Source organism: Bombina bombina, chromosome 4 (genome assembly GCF_027579735.1).
Source record: "Bombina bombina isolate aBomBom1 chromosome 4, aBomBom1.pri, whole genome shotgun sequence".
NCBI lineage: Eukaryota > Metazoa > Chordata > Amphibia > Anura > Bombinatoridae > Bombina > Bombina bombina.
In genome coordinates this window covers 853844396-853866712 of record NC_069502.1, presented here as the reverse complement: position 1 = coordinate 853866712, position 22317 = coordinate 853844396, and the positions used below count along the sequence as shown (strand labels likewise).

Genomic DNA, 22317 nt, shown 5'->3' with positions numbered 1-22317 from the left:
TAGTGTTATATACCTGTGTATAAGGTGCTGGGGAGAGGTGGTGTGAGTCAGATATGTAGTGTTATATACCTGTGTATAAGGTGCTGGGGAGAGGTGGTGTGAGTCAGATCTGTAGTGTTATATGCCTGTGTATAAGATGCTGAGGAGAGGTGGTGTGACTGTGAGACAGATCTGTAGTGTTATGTGCTTGTGTATAAGATGCTGAGGAGAGGTGGTGTAAGTGTGAGACAGATCTGTAGTGTTATATGCCTGTGTATAAGATGCTGAGGAGAGGTGGTGTGAGTGTGAGACAGATCTGTAGTGTTATGTGCTTGTGTATAAGATGCTGAGGAGAGGTGGTGTAAGTGTGAGACAGATCTGTAGTGTTATATGCCTGGGTATAAGATGCTGGGGAGAGGTGGAGTGAGTGTGAGACAGATCTGTATTGTTATATGCCTGTGTATAAGGTGCTTGGGAGAGGTGGTGTGAGTCAGATCTGTAGTGTTATATACCTGTGTATATGGTGCTGGGGAGAGGTGGTGTGAGTGAGATCTGTAGTGTTATATGCCTGTGTATAAGATGCTGAGGAGATGTGGTGTGAGTGTGAGGAAGATGATACCTCTCTATAGTGTTATATGTTGTATAATTTTCTAGAGAGGGGGCTATTTGTGTATGAGACCGGATCCTCTATAATATTAAATATCTCAATATAAGTGACTAGGAGGGCGGTGTGTGTGAAACAGAGGGGATATTTCTATAACATTGTATATATTTATTTAAGGAATTGGGCAGGTGGCTGTATGTGTGAAACAGAGGGAACATCTCTATAACATTCTATATCTATATATAAGGTACTTTGAAGGAGGTTGTGTGTGAGGCACATATGTATAATATATCTGCATATAACGTACTGGGAAGGGGGGCTGTCTGCGTGAGTCTGGGGGAACCTCTCTATAATTTTATATATCTGTATATACTACACTAAAGGGTGTCTATCTGTGCGAGACAAAGGGAACCTCTCTATAATCTTATATATCTGTGTATAAGGTACTGGGGAGGCTATGTGTGTGTGAGACATCTCTGTATATATGTATATAGGGTACTAGGGAGGGAGCTGTGTGTGTAAGGCAGAGGAAACCTCTATGCAATACAATATGTATGTTATAGAAAATGATACAAAATCTAACTTTTTTTGCATTTGGTATGATATATTTATGTAAACTAAAGTTAGATGGTACTTCTCTGTAGTGTTATATGTCTATGTACAAAAGGCTGTATGTGTAACAGATGGTACCTTTCTATAGTATTATATTTCTGTCTATAAGGTGGTGTGTGTGTGTGTGTGTGTGTGTAAGATGGTACCTCTCTATTGTTTTATATCTCTGTATATACGGTGCTGTGTGTGTATGTAACAGATTGTAACTCTCTATATGTTATATGTCTTAGTATAAGGTTCTAGGGAAGGGCTGTGTGTGTGTGAGTAACATGGATCCTTTATCTAATATGTAGAGGGATCCTCTCTAAAATATTATATATCTCTATATAAGATACTGGGAATGGAGCTGTATGTGTATGTGAGGCAAATGGAACCTATCTATAATATAATATGTATGTTATGGAAATTGTATTTAATATGATGACTTTTAATATTAGGATATTTCTGTAAACTAAAATTATGTTGTAAAACTGTTTGGTTTGCTTTTTAAAAAAAACAAACAAAACAAAAAACAGTATAACTTGTGCGGGTAACTCACACAAAAAAATCTCAGATATGGGTGTTGCTCACCCATAATTCATCATTTCCCCTATGACAATGAAATGTACTAAAAACCCTCTCTCTCTCTCTGTGTTTAGGCTCCTGTTACTGTTAAGATCACATACAATACAGATCACTGCGTTTGCCAGTAAAGTAGATACATTATAATAATATCTGACAAATTCAGTTGCTGGACAAGACAATGTCTGACAAGACCGAGAACCAAACCTCAGAGCTTCCTGATGCACACGGAGGTAAGCAGGACGTCACATGCATGTCACCTGGTTTTGTCATCAGAATTGGATATTTACAATAACGAACCAGAAACCTCAGTAATCTGATTGTCTTAAAGGGACATAACAATCAGTAGTGTGCTGTCGCTCTACAGACTTTACTACTGAACAGCAGCTTATATTAAGCTGCTTCATTAGTCTTGTTAATAATGAACTCAGCACCACATGCACACTCTCAGCACCACATGCACACTCAGTATCAGTCTCTGTATTTAGAATAAATCACACTGCTGCAGTGTCACAGGGTGGCCGGAAAATTCTCATAAATTATCTGATCACGATAAAAAGTAAAATCACAGGAAACAGAGGCAGATAAACATGTTATTTTATAAAGAATGGTCAAAGGAACATTATGTGCAGTACATAAGCTTTACAATACACTGTCATTATTTATGTTGCCACTTTTCATGTCATTTAAAAGGACATTATATATCTCTTGTGTTTGTTCTACGCTCCCTAGAGAGGTCAAAAAGCAAAATCTGTAACATGCAAATCACCTAAACCAGCTGTCTGATTTGCAGCAATTTGCTGTTTAACCTCTCTAGGGACCGTGGGACAAAGCACAACTTTACAAAAAAAGCAATAGGTGTTTAGTCTCCTTTTAAAGACATTAAACACATTGAGGAGATTGTAACATAACATGATATAGATGTGTACGTTAGCTAATGCAGTGTCCCCTGTACTAAGGGTAGAGCATGGCTCAAGTAACCCAGGTGCCACGGTGCTCTGGATAATGCCCTGCTCTGATTTTCAAAGCTCAGAACCACACATCTACAATTTTGTTGTACTCTCTTTCCTATATATAAATATGCTTTAATATTAATGCTGAAGCTAATAAATAATATTTTTTATATTATATTTAATTTTTATCTTCTACACACAATAAGAAATAAAAACATTTCTGGCTAATATATATTTGGCTGCTATAATTTTAAACTTGTCAGGCCCTGATATATGAAGGTAAAAATTGTAATTGAAAATGACAGACTAGCAGAAGCTAACAGAGCTATGCATAATGGGACACTGACTACAAGCAAGTGACATATAACAGATATCAGCTGAGATTGTCGTGTTTATATAAATGTGCAGAAAGTGCTTTGTGATGTAAATTGTTGCTAATTTTGTAAATAGTAACTTGATGTAAGTTTTATATTTAATAAATATTCTCACTGTACAGGCCGTACTGATGTGACATCTACAGATGGCTTAGCGGTTGAACACAGAGGAGAACTGTATGTACATGATCAGGTGAAGACTGAGGAGAATGAAGTAGCTATAAATACAGCTACAGGTGAGTCTATGATTGCTTCATTTTGTCTCATGTGTTGTATCTATAATACTTGGGTTACAGGGGAGTGTGCATATGTGTTGTGTCTGATTTACACCTGTTTCATGTGAGTGTGTACATATGTTACATGCAAATGTGCATGTGTGTTTCTGATGCATAAGAATTACAGGTAAGTGTACATGTATGTTGTGTGTGTGTGTGTGTGTGTGTGAAGTACACAGGTTACAGGCAAGTGAGTATGTGTAAGGTACATGTGGTTAGTGTGTACAAATGTTGTGTCTGAGGGATGTAGGGTACAAACTACTTACACACACACATGTATATTCTCACTGTACAGGCCGTACTGATGTGACGCCTACAGATGGTTCAGCAGTTGAGCACGGAGGAGAACCGAATGTGTGTGATCAGGTGAAGACTGAGGAGGATAAAGTTACTATAAATACGGCTACAGGTGATTAGCACTGATTAAGTAAAGGGAAGATGATGTGATGGTGACATTTTGTCTCATGTAAATAAGTTATATTTTCTCAGATGGTTACACAGCAGACATATGTTAGTGTGTAGCTCATGTTTATATGATTATACTATTTAAAAAGTTACACCTCACAAACTCTGGGGTTCTGTCTAACTACCTTATGATAACACAAAGCCGTATACCTCGCTAGTAGCTCATTACTGTGTCACCACCTCCAGTGTGAAGAAGTGAGTTAACTGGTAATTATTAATCTCAATTATCTTTTCTTCATTTGTTGGACAATATATTTTTCTGGACATGGCAAATAAACAATATACAGTAAGTCTTTAAGCTAAAAAATTAAAAAAACAGAAGAAAGTACCACAATGTGTGTATTTGGTGCTATTGTCTATCTGAGAAATACACACACTCATTTATGGTAAAGTTATAAAACTAGATCATAGGATATAAAACTGAAGCTTCTTTATTTGTACAGATGAAGATAACGCTGATATAGTGAAAGTTGAGATAACAGAAGATCTGTGTGTGAGGCGTCGGGTGGAAGCTCCAGATTATGAAACCAGTGACCGTATCAGCCCAGGTGAGTGTGCACTTATGTTGTGTCTGAAGGATGCAGATTACAGGTGAGTGTGCATGTATGTTGTGTCAGAGGGATGAAGGTTACAGGTGAGTGTGCATGTATGTTGTGTCAGAGGGATGAAGGTTACCGGTGAGTGTGCATGTATGTTGTGTCAGAGGGATGAAGGTTACAGGTGAGTGTGCATTTGTGGTGTGTCTGAGGGATGTAGGTTACAGGTGAGTGTGCATGTATGTTGTGTCTGAGGGATGACGGTTACAGGTGAGTGTGCATGTATGTTGTGTCAGAGGAATGAAGGTTACAGGTGAGTGTGCATGTATGTTGTGTCAGAGGGATGAAGGTTACAGGTGAGTGTGCATGTATGTTGTGTCAGAGGGATGAAGGTTACAGGTGAGTGTGCATGTATGTTGTGTCAGAGGGATGAAGGTTACAGGTAAGTGTGCATGTATGTTGTGTCAGAGGAATGAAGGTTACAGGTGAGTGTGCATGTATGTTGTGTCAGAGGAATGAAGGTTACAGGTGAGTGTGCATGTATGTTGTGTCAGAGGGATGCAGATTACAGGTGAGTGTGCATGTATGTTGTGTCAGAGGGATGAAGGTTACAGGTGAGTGTGCATGTATGTTGTGTCAGAGGGATGAAGGTTACAGGTGAGTGTGCATGTATGTTGTGTCAGAGGGATGAAGGTTACAGGTGAGTGTGCATGTATGTTGTGTCAGAGGGATGAAGGTTACAGGTGAGTGTGCATGTATGTTGTGTCAGAGGGATGAAGGTTACACATATGTTGTGTCTGAGTAATATGGGTTACAGGTAAGTGCACAAATATGTAATGTCTGAGGCACACAAGTTACAGGTAAGTGTACATGTATGTTGTGTCTAAGGAAAGCATTTTATAGATGAGTGCACGTGTTGTGTCTGAGGCTTGGGGCTTATGGAGGAGTGTTAACGTAAGTTGTCTATGAGATAGACTAGTTACAGGTGAGCTTGAACCTATGTAGCCTAAGATTATCTCAGTACAGGTGAGTGTGTGCATATGTTGTTAATGAGATACGCTGGTTACAGGTGAGTGTGTGCATATGTTGTTAATGAGATACGCTGGTTACAGGTGAGTGTGTACATATGTTGTTAATGAGATACTCTGGTTACAGGTGAGTGGGTACGTATGTTGTCTATGAGATACTCTGGTTACAGGTGAGTGTGTACGTATGTTGTCTATGAGATACTCTGGTTACAAGTAAGTGTGTACATATGTTGTCTATGAGATATGCTGGTTATAGGTGAGTGTGTTCATATGTTGTCTATGAGATACTCTGGTTACAAGTAAGTGTGTACATATGTTGTCTATGAGATATGCTGGTTATAGGTGAGTGTGTACAGATGTTGTCTATGAGATACGCTGGTTACAGGAGGGTGTGTACAGATGTAAATCAGGATAGCTGGTAAATGTTGTACCCAACCTTTATTTAATAGTTCTGTTCACACCATCCCAGCTGATTGTGGAAGATAAGGTACATGAAACCTTTGTTGTATTCCTAACAAAGCACACAAAGCCTGCATCACTTTCCTATAAAATGAGTACCTTGGTCACTTTCATGAATCCTAGGAAAACCCCAAATAGAAAATATAGATGTCCATAATGCTTGTGCAGTATTTGTCTTTAATGGAACTGCTTCTACCCACTTAGAGAAAATATCAACAACAACCAAACCATATGTGTATCCCCCTTTTGCGGGTGTCAAAGGCCTAATAAAATCAATTTGTATTGCTTCCCAAGAACAAGAAGTTACTTTTTGCGTAACAGATTTTTGTCCCTTTGGCCTAGGCGCATTCTGCAAACATTCTTGTGTCACTTCCTCACAAATCTTATGTAAATTTGGGTGAAAATACTTTTTTTTTTTTTTACAATGCTGTATAATTTGTCTCTCCCCACTTGTCCTAACACTTCATGGTTGAATTTAACCATTTCTGTACACAAAGGATCAGGAACATATGGTAACAAATCTCCAGTCTGCCTTTACACCATAATTCTGTGTTGAATTCTTTCTAGATTTTCCTCCTGCAATTTTATCAAATCCTGTAATGTATTAGTTTTAGGATTGTCAGGTGTAACAGTTGATAAAACTAAAACTTCTTGAAGATATGGTTTACCCACCAATGCTGCTTTTCTTGCTGCCTGATCTGCAACCCTATTTGCAGTTATTATAGGACTGTCTCCTGACTGATGTGCCTTCACTTTTATCCTAGCACATCTTGATAGTGTTTATTTTTCTCTTTCAAAAAAACTCCTGTAAAATAGACCCATGTTTATAGGGTTTGTTTTGAGAATCTACCATTCCCCTTTTCTCCCAAATCGGCAAATGTAATGTCAATGCTTTGTGAACAAAACTGCTGTCTGTATAAATATTAGTGTAACCATCAGATATCTGTATTGCCTTTTTAACATCTTCCAATTCTGCTCTTGGTGCAGACATATTTCCTGGTAAACGAAACGTATATGTGTGACCATTATTTGCATCATGTACAGCAAATCTTGTATGAAAACTGCCATCTGAAAAGGATCTAGCTCTGTCTACAAAAAAAATGTTAGCCTTTTTATACCCATGTGGAATCAAAGTGAATGGAGACATTTTCTCCTGTTCCACTTGTGACATACAATCATGTACCTCGCCAGGTATCTGCATTAACTGAGGTAAAACATAAGTAGGGCTAGTCTGAATAGTAATTCTTTCTGCCTGCAAGCACAATACCCATTGAGCTACACGTGCAGAATGACCTGCTAAATCCTCAGCAGACCGTTGTAACAGTTTCAACAACGAAGGAGGTGTCTGTACAATATTTGATTCAAAGCATGTGATATGTTTGACTGTGCCAACAGCCCATGCAACAGCCATTAGCTGTTTTACACATTCAAACATCTTTCTCCACAGGTGACATCAGTTTAGAGTAGTAACCAATGGGTCTCAGTAACCCATGTTGTTTCTGCAATAACACAGCAGAGATGGATTAATCTCTAGCATAACATTGTAGAACAAAAGGTGTGAGAGGGATAGGTGATGCCAAAACAGGATCCGTTGTAAGGAACTGTTTCAATGTGACCCATGCATTTTCTGTCTTATCTGTCCACTTAAGAATATAATTTTGTTGATCTCTCAGTAACTCTTATAATGACTTTGCCTTTCCTGCCATATCCTGAATAAAATCATGACAAAAATTAATAAGACCCAACAATTTCCGTTAATCAGTGACCGTATTGGGTCTAGGCATTTGTAATATAGCTTGAACTCTCTCTCCTTTTGGTGACCTACCCTCACTACCTACTTGGAGTCCTAAAAAAGAAACTTGAGACTGTAACAATTATACCTTAAATGGATTCATTTTCAATTCTGCCTCTTGCAAAGCCCGGCAAAGATCATGTAAAATAATAAGATGTTCCTCCCTAATCTCAGTCTGTATCAGCAAATCATCTACATATTGTAAAATGTCATCTCCATAATTTCTCTGCCAGCACCTTATGGCAATAAAATGGTGAAAACCCATAGGTAATTGTCACAGTTCCTCTGAAGGAACAGGGGTTGGGTTTCTATTCAAATATTTAAATTCTCCCAAAGAAGGAAAATTCTTTCAGACCAATTTTGGATCTGAAAACTTTAAATCGATTTTTAAAAGTCCCAACTTTCAAGATGGTGCCTATAAGGACTATTCTGCCTTTTGTTCAGCAAGGTCACTTTATGTCCACAATAGACTTAAAGAGACAGTCTAGTATACATTAAACTTTCATTATTCAGATAGGACTTTTAATTTTAATCAACTTTCCAATTTACTTTTAATCAAATTTGCTTTTTTCTCTTGGTATTCTTAGTTTAAACTAAACATAGGTAGGCTCATATGCTAATTTCTAAGCCTTTGAGGGCTGCCTCTTATCACATGCTTTTTAAATCTCTTTTCAACACAAAGAGACAGAAAGTACACGTGGGCCATATAGATAACACTGTGTTCAGGCATAGGGGGTTATTTAAGATTTAGCACAAAACAATGCTAAATTTAAGACAATAGATAATAAACAGTCACAGTCATGTGATCAGGGGGCTGGAAGAAGGTTCCTAGATACAAGGTAATCACAGAGGTAAAAAGTATATTAATATAACTGTGTTGGTTATGCAAAACTGGGGAATGGGTAATAAAGGGATTATCTATCTTTTAAAACAATAACAATTCTCTGGTAGACTGTCCCTTTAAAATCACTATCAATTTCTGAGATTCACTTTTCTAGACAAACATTACCAATTTATCGCTCTTCCATTTGACCTAGCAACAGCTCAGAGAATATTCTTAAAGGTTCTAGGTGCCCTTCTATCTGTATTTAGAGAGCAGGGTATTGCAATGTTTCCTTATTTGGACGATATCTTGGTACTAACTCAATCTTTTCATTTAGCAGACTCTCACACGACACAACTATTGTTTCTTTGAAGACTTGGTTGGCGGATCAATTTACCAAGGAGTTTCTTGATTCCTCAGACAAAGGTCACCTTTTAGGTTTCCAGATAGATTCAGTGACCATGACTCTATCCCTAACAGAAAAGAGACAATTGAAATTGGTTTCAGCTTGTATAAACCTTCAGTCCCTATCATCCCCTTCAGTCGCCATGTGTATGGAAGTGTTAGGTCTCATGATTGCATCATTGGACGCGATCCCCTTTGTTTGTTTTCATATGAGACCTCTATAACTTTAAAAGTTACACTAATGGTGCAAGGATTACACTCGGATATCCCAACTGATATTCTTAAATCACAATGCACAACTTTCTCTGACTTGGTGGTTAAACCACCACTTTATTCTTCAAGGGGCCTCCTTTGTTCATCCTACCTGGTCTGTAATCACAACAGATGCAAGTCTTACAGGTTGGGGAGCTGTCTGGGGGTCTCTGACAGCACAATGAGTTTGGAATCCTCAAGATACAAGGTTACTAATCAATTTCCTGGAACTCCGTGCTCTATTCAGAGCTCTTAAGGCTTGGCCTCTATTAAAGAGACAACCTTACATTGGTTTTCAGGCAGACAATATCACAACAGTGGCATATGTCAATCATCAAAGGGGACTCACAGTCCCCTAGCAATGAAAGAAGTATCTGGAATACTTTCTTGGGCGGAATCCAATTCTTGTTTAATCACTGCGATTCATATCCCAGGTATAGACAACTGGTAAGTGGATTATCTCAGCCGTCAATCTCTACATCCGGGGTAGTGGTCTCTCCATCCAGATGTGTTCTATGAACTTGTACAGATGTGGGGCCTTCCAGAAATAGATCTGATGGCCTTTCATTTGAACAAGAAACTTCCCAGGTATCTCTCAAGGTCCAGGGATCCTCAGGCGGCAATGTTAGATTCTCTAGCAGTACCTTGGTCTTATCAGCCTGCTTACATTTTTCCCCTCTGGTTCTACTTCCAAGAGTGATCTGAAAGATCATTATGGAACAATCTTATCTGTTTCTGATAGCCCCAGCATGGCCTCACAGGATTTGGTATGTGGACCTTGTAAAAATGTCCAGTTGCCCGCCTTGACCTCTTCCTCTAAGGCCAGACCTTCTATCTCAAGGTCCATTCTTCCATCCAGATATCAGATCTCTGAACTTAATGATATGGAAATTGAACGTTTAGTCTTAAGTCGTAGAGGTTTAGAGACATTAAAACAGTGAAGATGTGACAAGAGCTGCACACAACCTGGTACTAAGACACATCCCATAGGGAGGAGGGGGATTATATGTGAAGCTGTGATTCCAGAAGTTACTAGAAAGTTGCTCTAAATACATCCATATTGTGCATACATCACCCATATTGGCTTTATTCTCTATTAGGTCGATGCCTCTGAGATAGGCGCTGGTGCGGTCTTGACACAAAGGGACCCTTCCATGTCCAAAATGCACCCAGTAGCCTTCTTTTCCAAATGATTCTCCCCTGCAGAGAGGAATTAAGATGTGGGAAATAGTCAACTTTTAGCCATTAAGATGGGGACATTGGCTAGAGGGTACTGCTAACCCCATACAAATCCTTACTGATCATAAGAACCTGACATATTTGGAAACTGCTTTCCGTCTCAATCCTAGACAGGCCATATGAGCCTTATTCTTCTCTCGTTTTAACTTTGTGGTCTCCTATCTTCCTAAAACCAAAAATAAGAAGGCAGACGCCTTGTCCCGCCAGTTTCCCCACTGATTCATCTGAAACCCCTGTTGAGCATATCATTCCTCCCTCCTGTGTGATTAGTCAACTCAGCATGTCTTCTCAAAAGACTGCAGCAGGCACAAAATAGAAAACTTCCCCAGGCTCCTACTGCTTCCGATATCCTCTTTGTGCCCACAAGTCTCTGTACTCCTGTGCTGTCCTGGGCTCATGACAGAAAATTGTCCGGTCAACCTGGTTTGGTGCGAACCTTTTAACTTCTCTCTTAATATATAAAAATTGAGAGGTTCAAACATTTAAAAACTAATTAATATAGTTCAAAGAATAAAATCTGAATAAATACCCATTAAGGTTAAACTAGTAAATATAATACAACATTTAACAAATATAATGGTATTATTTGTATAATCTGTAAAAATGTTCTTCAGTTAGAAAAGGGTTAAAGGGATAGTCTAGTCCAAAATAAACTTTCGTGATTCAGATGGGGCATGTAATTTTAAAAAAAACTTTTCCATTTACTTTGATCACCAATTTTGCTTTGTTCTCTTGGTATTCTTAGTTGAAAGCTAAACCTAGGAGGTTCATATGCTAATTTCTTAGACCTTGAAGGCTGCCTCTTATATGAATGCATTTTGACACTTTTTCACCACTAGAGGGTGTTAGTTTAAGTGTATCATATAGATAACACTGTGCTCACGCACGTGGAGTTACCTAGGAGTCTGCACTGATTGGCTAAAATGCAAGTCTGTCAAAAGAACTGAAATAATGGGGCAGTTTGCAGAGGCTTAGATACACGGTAATCAAAGAGGTAAAAAGTGTATTAATATAACTGTTGGTTATGCAAATTTAGGGAATGGGTAATAAAGGGATTATCTATTTTTTTAAACAATAAACATTTTGATGTAGACTGTCCCTTCAAGTTTTATTTTCTTTAATTAAAGATGTGTCTTTAAATAGATTGGAGGCAGACTAGCTTGTAAAGCAGTGAACAAGTGCAGTAGCCCCACATGAAATGCGTCTGCTGTTGCGGCCTAGAGTCATCTTTTTTTCTTTAATTACTTTTCTTCCGTTGTTTGTTGTTTTTATACTGCACCTACAAATCTGACTTGATTTTGAAGCATCCTGACTTAAAGGGACAGTCTAGTATAAATTAAACTTTCATTATTCAGATAGGACTTATCATTTTAATCAACTTTACAATTTACTTTTATCATCAAATTTGCTTTTTTCTCTTGGTATTCTTAGTTTAAACTAAACATAGGTAGGCTCATATGCTAATTTCTAAGCCTTTGAGGGCTGCCTCTTATCACATGCTTTTTAAATCTCTTTTCAACACAAAGAGACAGAAAGTACACGTGGGCCATATAGATAACACTGTGTTCAGGCACAGGGGGTTATTTAAGGTTTAGCACAAAGCAATGCTACATTTAAGACAATAGATAATAAACAGTCACAGTCATGTGATCAGGGGGCTGGAAAAAGATTCCTAGATACAAGGTAATCACAGAGGTAAAAAACATAATTTATGTAAGAACTTACCTGATAAATTCATTTCTTTCATATTAGCAAGAGTCCATGAGCTAGTGACGTATGGGATATACATTCCTACCAGGAGGGGCAAAGTTTCCCAAACCTCAAAATGCCTATAAATACACCCCTCACCACACCCACAAATCAGTTTAACGAATAGCCAAGAAGTGGGGTGATAAGAAAAAAGTGCGAAAGCATAAAAAATAAGGAATTGGAATAATTGTGCTTTATACAAAAAAATCATAACCACCACAAAAAAGGGTGGGCCTCATGGACTCTTGCTAATATGAAAGAAATTAATTTATCAGGTAAGTTCTTACATAAATTATGTTTTCTTTCATGTAATTAGCAAGAGTCCATGAGCTAGTGACGTATGGGATAATGACTACCCAAGATGTGGATCTTTCCACGCAAGAGTCACTAGAGAGGGAGGGATAAAATAAAGACAGCCAATTCCTGCTGAAAATAATCCACACCCAAAATAATGTTTAATGAAAACATAAGCAGAAGATTCAAACTGAAACAGCTGCCTGAAGTACTTTTCTACCAAAAACTGCTTCAGAAGAAGAAAACACATCAAAATGGTAGAATTTAGTAAAAGTATGCAAAGAGGACCAAGTTGCTGCTTTGCAAATCTGATCAACCGAAGCTTCATTCCTAAACGCCCAGGAAGTAGAAACTGACCTAGTAGAATGAGCTGTAATCCTTTGAGGCGGAGTTTTACCCGACTCGACATAGGCATGATGAATTAAAGATTTCAACCAAGATGCCAAAGAAATGGCAGAAGCTTTCTGGCCTTTTCTAGAACCGGAAAAGATGACAAATAGACTAGAAGTCTTTCGGAAAGACTTAGTAGCTTCAACATAATATTTCAAAGCTCTAACAACATCCAAAGAATGCAATGATTTCTCCTTAGAATTCTTAGGATTAGGACATAATGAAGGAACCACAATTTCTCCACTAATGTTGTTAGAATTCACAACCTTAGGTAAAAATTCAAAAGAAGTTCGCAACACCGCCTTATCCTGATGAAAAATCAGAAAAGGAGACTCACAAGAAAGAGCAGATAATTCAGAGACTCTTCTGGCAGAAGAGATGGCCAAAAGGAACAAAACTTTCCAAGAAAGAAATTGAATGTCCAATGAATGCATGGGTTCAAAAGGAGGAGCTTGAAGAGCCCCCAGAACCAAATTCAAACTCCAAGGAGGAGAAATTGACTGAATGACAGGTTTTATACGAACCAAGTCTTGTACAAAACAATGAATATCAGGAAGATTAGCAATCTTTCTGTGAAAAAGAACAGAAAGAGCAGAGATTTGTCCTGTCAAGGAACTTGCGGAGAAACCTTTATCTAAACCATCCTGAAGAAACTGTAAAATTCTCGGAATTCTAAAAGAATGCCAGGAAAAAAGATGAGAAGACACCAAGAAATATAAGTCTTCCAGACTCTATAATATATCTCTCTAGATACAGATTTACGAGCCTGTAACATAGTATTAATCACAGAGTCAGAGAAACCTCTTTGACCAAGAATCAAGCGTTCAATCTCCATACCTTTTAAATTTCAGGCTTTGAGATCCTGATGGAAAAAAGGACCTTGCGACAGAAGGTTTGGTCTTAACGGAAGAGTCCACGGTTGGCAAGAGGCCATCCGAACAAGATCCGTATACCAAAACCTGAGAGGCCATGCTGGAGCTACCAGCAGAACAAACGAGCATTCCTTCAGAATCTTGGAGATTACTCTTGGAAGAAGAACTAGGGGCGGAAAGATATAGGCAGGATGATACTTCCAAGGAAGTGATAATGCATTCACTGCCTCCGCCTGAGGATCCCGGGATCTGAACAGATACCTGGGAAGTTTCTTGTTTAGATGAGAAGCCATCAGATCTATTTCTGGAAGTTCCCACATTTGAACAATCTGAAGAAATACCTCTGGGTGAAGAGACCATTCGCCCGGATGCAACGTTTGGCGACAGAGATAATCCGCTTCCCAATTGTCTATACCTGGGAAATGAACCGCAGAGATTAGACAGGAGCTGGATTCCGCCCAAACCAGAATTCGAGATACTTCTTTCATAGCCAGAGGGCTGTGAGTCCCTCCTTGATGATTGATGTATGCCACAGTTGTGACATTGTCTGTCTGAAAACAAATGAACGACTCTCTCTTCAGAAAAGGCCAAGACTGAAGAGCTCTGAAAATTGCACAGAGTTCCAAAATATTGATCGGTAATCTCACCTCCTGAGATTCCCAAACCCCTTGTGCCGTCAGAGACCCCCACACAGCTCCCCAACCTGTAAGACTTGCATCTGTTGAAATTACAGTCCAGGTCGGAAGAACAAAAGAAGCCCCCTGAACTAAACAATGGTGATCTGTCCACCACGTCAGAGAGTGTCGTACAATCGGTTTTAAAGATATTAATTGAGATATCTTTGTGTAATCCCTGCACCATTGGTTCAGCATACAGAGCTGAAGAGGTCACATGTGAAAACGAGCAAAGGAGATCGCGTCCGATGCAGCAGTCATAAGACCTAGAATTTCCATGCATAAGGCTACCGAAGGGAATGAATGTGACTGAAGGTTTTGACAAGCTGATATCAATGTTAGACGTCTCTTGTCTGACAAAGACAGAGTCATGGACACTGAATCTATCTGGAAACCTAAAAAGGTTACCCTTGTCTGAGGAATCAATGAACTTTTGGTAAATTGATCCTCCAACCATGTTCTTGAAGAAACAATACAAGTCGATTCGTATGAGATTCTGCTAAATGTGAAGACTGAGCAAGTACCAAGATATCGTCCAAATAGGAAATACCAATACCCTGTTCTCTGATTACAGACAGAAGGGCACCGAGAACCTTTGTAAAAATTCTTGGAGCTGATGCTAGGCCAAACGGTAGAGCCACAAACTGGTAATGCTTGTCTAGGAAAGAGAATCTCAGAAACTGAAAGTGATCTGGATGAATCGGAATATGCAGATATGCATCCTGTAAATCTATTGTAGACATATAATGCCCTTGCTGAACAAAAGGCAGGATAGTCCTTACAGTACCATCTTGAATGTTGGTATTCTTACATAACGATTCAATATTGATAGATCCGGAACTGGTCTGAAGGATCTGACCTTCTTTGGTACAATGAAGAGATTGAATAAAAACCCCAGCCCCTGTTCCAGAACTGGAACTGGCATAATTACTCCAGCCAACTCTAGATCTGAAACACATTTCAGAAATGCTTGAGCCTTCGCTGGGTTTACTGGGATACGGGAAAGAAAAAAATCTCTTTGCAGGAGGCCTTATCTAGAAGCCAATTCTGTACCCTTCTGAAACAATGTTCTGAAACCAGAGATTGTGAACGGAATTGATCCCAATTTCTTTGAAAAAACGTAATCTGCCCCATACCAGCTGAGCTGGAATGAGGGCCGCACCTTCATGTGGACTTAGGAGCTGGCTTTGGGTTTCTATAAGGCTTGGATATATTCCAAACTGGAGATGGTTTCCAAACTGATACCGCTCCTGAGGATGAAGGATCAGACTTTTGTTCCTTGTTGTGATGAAAGGAACGAAAACGATTATTAGACCTAAATTTACCTTTAGATTTTTTTATCCTGTGGTAAAAAAGTTCCCTTCCCTCCAGTAACAGTTGAGATAAAAGAATCCAACTGAGAACCGAATAATTTATTACCCTGGAAAGAAAGGGATAGCAAAGTTGACTTAGAAGACATATCAGCATTCCAAGTTTTAAGCCATAAAGCTCTTCTAGCTAAAATAGTTAGAGACATATACCTGACATCAACTCTAATGATATCAAAGATGGCATCACAAATAAAATTATTAGCATGTTATAGAAGAATAATAATGCTAAGAGAATTATGATCTGTTACTTGTTGCGCTAAAGCTTCTAACCAAAAAGTTGAAGCTGCAGCAACATCCGCTAAAGATATAGCAGGAGTAGAGACAGCCCCATCAACCTTAGGGATTTTGTCCCAAAACTCTAATCTGTCAGATGGCACAGGATATAATTGCTTAAAACGTTTTAGAAGGAGTAAATGAATTACCCAAATTATTCCATTCCCTGGAAATTACTTCAGAAATAGCACCAGGGACAGGAAACACTTCTGGAATAACTACAGGAGATTTAAAAACCTTATTTAGACGTTTAGATTAGTATCAAGAGGACCAGAATCCTCTATTTCTAATGCAATTAATACTTCTTTAAGTAAAGAACGAATAAATTCCATTTTGAACAAATATGAAGATTTATCAGCATCAACCTCTGAGACAGAAACCTCTAAACCAGAAGAACCATTATCAGTATCAGAATGATGATGTTCATTTAAAAATTCATCTGAAAAAAGAGAAGTTTTAAAAGACTTTTATGTATACTAGAAGGAGAAATAACAGACATAGCCTTCTTAATGGATTTAGAAACAAAATCTCTTATGTTATCAGGAACACTCTGAGTATTAGATGTTGACGGAACAGCAACAGGTAATGTAACAGTACTAAAGGAAATTTTATCTGCATTAACAAGTTTGTCATGACATTCAATACAAACAACAGCTGGAGGAACAGATACCAAAAGTTTACAGCAGATACACTTAGCTTTGGTAGCTCCAGCACCGGGCAGCGATTTTCCTGAAGTATCTTCTGACTCAGTTGCAACGTGGAACATCTTGCAATATGTAATAGAAAAAACAACATATAAAGCAAAATTGATCAAATTCCTTAAATGACAGTTTCAGGAATGGGAAAAAATGCCAGTGAACAAGCTTCTAGCAACCAGAAGCAATAAATAATGAGACTTAAATAATGTGGAGACAAAAGTGACGCCCATATTTTTTTAGCGCCAAATAAGACGCCCACATTATTTGGCGCCTAAATGCTTTTGGCGCCAAAAATGACGCCACATCCGGAACGCCGACACTTTTGACGCAAAAGAACGTCAAAAATGACGCAACTTCCGGCGATACGTATGACGCCAGAAACAGAAAAAAAATTTTGCGTCAAAAAAGTCCGCGCCAAGAATGACGCATTAAAATGAAGCATTTTCAGCCCCCGCGAGCCTAACAGCCCACAGGGAAAAAGTCAAATTTTTAAGGTAAGAAAAAAAGATTGATTCAAATGCATTATCCCAAATATGAAACTGACTGTCTGAAAATAAGGAATGTTGAACATCCTGAGTCAAGGCAAATAAATGTTTGAATACATATATTTAGAACTTTATAAAAAAGTGCCCAACCATAGCTTAGAGTGTCACAGAAAATAAGACTTACCCCAGGACACTCATCTACATGTTGTAGAAAGCCAAACCAGTACTGAAACGAAAATCAGCAGAGGTAATGGTGTATATATATAAGAGTATATCGTCGATCTGAAAAGAGAGGTAAGAGATGAATCTCTACGACCGATAACAGAGAACCTATGAAATAGACCCAGTAGAAGGAGATCATTGAATTCAAATAGGCAATACTCTCCTCACATCCCTCTGACATTCATTGCACGCTGAGAGGAAAACCGGGCTCCAACCTGCTGCGGAGCGCATATCAACGTAGAATCTAGCACAAACTTACTTCACCACCTCCATAGGAGGCAAAGTTTGTAAAACTGTTTTGTGGGTGTGGTGAGGGGTGTATTTATAGGCATTTTGAGGTTTGGGAAACTTTGCCCCTCCTGGTAGGAATGTATATCCCATACGTCACTAGCTCATGGACTCTTGCTAATTACATGAAAGAAAGTATATTAATATAACTGTTGGTTATGCAAAACTGGGGAATGGGTAATAAAGGGATTATCTATCTTTTAAAACAATAACACTTCTATGGTAGACTGTCCCTTTAAGAATTTTTTGTTTGGGGACTTATGGTGAGCTAGAACCATTCTTCTTGTCTTTATGGCCTACCATGTAGTCCGATATTCAAGAGTATTTCAAAGACTGTCAGACATGTGCCATCAACAAGACACCTCGATCCTTACCTCATGGTCGGCTTCAACCCCTGTACATACCAAAGCAGCCTTGGACACACATTGCCATGTATTTTGTTGTGAATCTACCTCCTTCCAACAACAATACAGTAATTTGGGTTGTAGTGTATCAATTTTCTAAGCTTGCCCATTTTGTACCTTTAGCCAAGTTGCCTACTGCCCAAGAATTGGCAGATCTGTTACTCTCCCATGTGATTCGACTACATGTCATTCCTGTGAATATAGTCTCTGACAGAGGTCCTCAATTTGTTTCTGCCTTATGGAGAGGTCTATGCAAACTGCTTGGTACTACTTTCTCCTTGTCCTCTGGTTATCACCCTCAAACAAATAGGCAGACAGAAAGAACAAACCAAGACCTAGAGGCTTATCTCAGAGCTTATGTAAATTTACAGCATTCCAACTGGTCCGAATTGCTACTTCTCTTCGATGTTCTCATTTTCAAGCAGCTGCCGGTTACCAGCCTCGTGTCTTTCCTCTTTCTGCTCCTTCTGTGAGGGTCCCCGCTGATGAACATTGGTTTTCTGACGTTACTGCTCATTGGCATTGAATACGCTCTCAGTTATGCATGGCTGTCTCCAGGTACAAGGCTTTTGCTGATCAACATTGAACTGTTATTTGTGCTTTACTGTTGGTGATTGTGTTTGGGTCTCCACCTGACACATTCACTTACGGCAACCCTGTCATAAATTAGGACCATGGTTCTTTGGAGCCTACAAAGTTCTTAAGAGACTTTCGCCTGTTGTCTATAAAGTCGCCCTACGCAGGACTTTGCACATCAATCTGGTGTTTCATGTGTCATTGCTCAAACCTTATCTTGTGAACAGATATACCTGAGTCAGGCCTCCACTGTTATATCAAGGTAAACCTTATTATGAAATTGTTAAGATTCTGGACTCCAGACTCAGACGTAGGCAACTGCATACCTGGTACACTGGAAGGGTTACTCAGTGGCTGATTGTTCCTGGGTTCCTACCCGTGATGTGCATGCTCCTTCCCTTGTCTCCAGCTTCCATGCTGGTCACCACTCTAAGCCAGCCTAGGGTCCCGAAGGTACTCTTTGGGGGAGGCTATGTCATGCTGCCGCCTCGCTCCCTGATCATTCTACTGCTTAACCCTTTTGATACCCAGAAACATTTGTCTGTCTCCTTGTTACTGTACCCTGCATTGCCTGGTGAGCATTCCTTTCTAATTACCTATAAAAAACAATGGCAAAGCCATGCAAATGGGATCCTAGTGAAGCTTTTACAACCATCGTTGTAAAAGCCATGGTTCATTTTGTTATTTTGTATTGTATTTGTATACATTTTGCATTAGTTGCAGAAAGTAACATAATCAGTATGAATCAATAACTGTATAAGTGTAGGAACCAAAATTCACCTGTATTGTTTCAGGGAGGGAGACGCACAAGGTGCTCTATAAAAATCCAAAGGATTATTTGCATTAAATGGGCCCTGACGAAGCTTCAGCACAAGGTGAAATGATTGTTGGCTTATTTTGTTTTGCTATTCTCCAGTGAAGGACTCCAGCTTGTATATATATTTGACAGCACTTGTTTATAGTGCCACCTGATCATCTGTGATAATAAATCACCTAATTTTCAAGGGCAAGGAGATGGCAGACACTGTGATTGGAAGTAGTTGCTTTTAAACTGTTCAAACTCGGTGCGAGCGCAGCATCATATACAAATATTGGGGACTTGATTGTAAAGAGCCTTATCTAAGTTACTTCCAGGACAGCTCCTCTTGGCTAGCGTCATTTCTGTGACATTTTGCTATACTAAATTATTTTACTTTTGTATGTGATTTTCATAAAGGTATTTTATAAAAAGGTGTTTTATGCATGAGTGATTTCAAAAGCTCCCTATTTGTTCTTTTTATTATTTATACATTAAGTTTCAGGACCTTAAGGGGTTAATCATACACCCATTTTTATTAGTTTTTTATTTTTGTTAAGAAAGTCATTGTTTTTAATCACAGGAGAATACACACTTGAAACATATTAAGAAAATACATAGTGTGCTATTATGTGTATTCCTTTTAGTCAGTCTTACACTGATTTGTAATGCAGAAAAGAACAGCCATTTATATGTAATCTAATAAGGAGAAAATAGGTTACTGTACCTTCAAAGGGACAGTCTACTTGAAAAGTGTTATTGTTTAAAAAGATACATAATCCCTTTATTACCCATTCTCAAGTTTTGCATAACCAACACTGTTCTATTAATACACTTTTTACCTCTGATTACCTGTATCTAAACTTCTGATTAGCTGTACTGAGACTGCTTCTTATCTCAGTGCATTTTAACCAATTAGTGCTGGTTCCTGCGTAACCATGATTGTTCTCCACTGGAGCGAGCACAATGTTATATATATGCCACACATGAACTAGCTCTGTCTGACTGTAAAAAAAAATAATAAAAATCCCTGAGATAAGAGGCCACCTGTAGGCACTTAAAAACAGGCAAATTTAGAGGTTATAAAGAATAGTAATATAACAATGTTAGTTATGTGAAGACTGTCTGTGTCAATTCTATTATTATTTAATATTAATAGCTTTGAAGGTTTGAAATTAAGTAGTTTTAAGGTACTTTAAGAATTATTAATCATTAGTTTAGAAAATTTACATTTAACTACACTAAGAATGCATATAGTGCCTAGAGTTCCAACATTACAGCATGTAGCGCAGAAGAAACAAGCTTTACAAATATTATGGGGCAAATAACAAAAGCACCATTTGTGCACACATGTAATAGTTATAAAGCACATTTGTGTGACTAAATATTATTTTAATTACATTAAAAACTGAATTAATTCCAGAAATATCTATTTGCTAATGTTCTCTACATAGATTTTTTAAACATTATACATTACTTTTTATATGAAATGATAATCTGATGTGAAGGATGTGAAGGAAATCTTCATTACAAATAAAAAAAATGTGGTATAAATGAAACATGAATAAAACTGAATACTTTGTGCATACAAGTAATAGTTATAAAGAGTAGTTTTAAAACTCAAATATTGAAATTACTAAAATTGCCTTGAAAACTATTTTAAAAGGTCTAAATATATTTAAAAAAAAATAAAAAAAATAATATGTATAAATTATCACTGCATTAATTTCTATTTATTTCAGTAATTTACAAATATTGGATGCTGGGGAGTATATAAAAATATTACCTAATGTACGGTAAACTACCCCTAATCCTTAGCACGGAGGCTGGTGAAAGGTGCAGGAGTCATAGCTGGGTGCCTCCCCTTGTAGAGGACACTCAGAACACTTAAAATGCTCTCAGGATAAAAACATGTAATTAATAAATAACGTTACTCTTATTGTATTTCTTATCAACAGGTATATTTACAAACTGCAGTTATCCTAATCATGACCAAAGTGCTGATACTTCTTTTAATCTTCTTCATAATAAGAGAAGCCACATGGGATACTTATGTTCTGAATCTGGAAAATCTTTTACCTTGAAATCAGCTCTTGGTAATCGTGTGAAAATTCATACAGAAAAGAAAGTTTTTTCATGTTCTCACTGTGGGAAATGTTTTACTCTGAAATCACATTTTATTATGCATCAGAAAATTCATACAGGGGAGAAAGCATTTTCATGTTCTGACTGTGGGAAATTTTTTACTCGGAAATCAAATCTTAATAATCATCAGAAAATTCATATAGGAGAGAAACCATTTTCATGTTCTGACTGTGGCAAATGTTTTATTCGGAAATCAAATCTTATAGATCATCAGAAAATTCATATAGAAGAGAAAGCATTTTCATGTTCTGACTGTGGCAAATGTTTTAATGTGAAATCAAATCTCATAAAGCATCAGAAAATTCATACAGGAGAGAAAGCATTTTCATGTTCTGAGTGTGGCAAATGTTTTACTCTAAAATCATATCTCATTAAGCATCAGATAATTCATACAGGGAAGAAAGCATTTTCGTGTTCTGACTGTGAGAAATGTTTTACTGAGAAATCCCATCTTATTAGGCATCAGAAAATTCATACAGGGGAGAAAGCATTTTCATGTTCTGAATGTGGGAAATGTTTTACTCAGAAATCAGAACTTATTAGGCATCAGAAAGTTCATACAGGGGAGAAAGCATTTTCATGTTCTGACTGTGGGAAATGTTTTACTCAGAAATCACATCTTAATAGACATCAAAAACTTCATACAGGGGAGAAAGCATTTTCATGTTCACACTGTGGGAAATGTTTTACTCTGAAATCACATCTTATAAGACATCAAATAATT

At 38.0% G+C, this 22317-nt stretch overlaps 1 protein-coding gene across 1 annotated transcript in view; it reads left to right on the top strand.

The window, feature by feature from the left end:
* The first annotated feature begins 1873 nt into the window (after window positions 1-1873).
* Window positions 1874-22317, top strand: part of LOC128657989 (transcription factor Adf-1-like) — a 45483-nt gene continuing 25039 nt past the window's right edge. Inside the window, exons 1-4 of the mRNA XM_053712428.1 lie at window positions 1874-1989; window positions 3206-3319; window positions 3654-3767; window positions 4267-4371. Of these exons, the coding sequence (XP_053568403.1) occupies window positions 1938-1989; window positions 3206-3319; window positions 3654-3767; window positions 4267-4371 (385 nt within the window). The 5' untranslated portion in view covers window positions 1874-1937. The remainder of the gene's footprint in view (window positions 1990-3205; window positions 3320-3653; window positions 3768-4266; window positions 4372-22317) is intronic.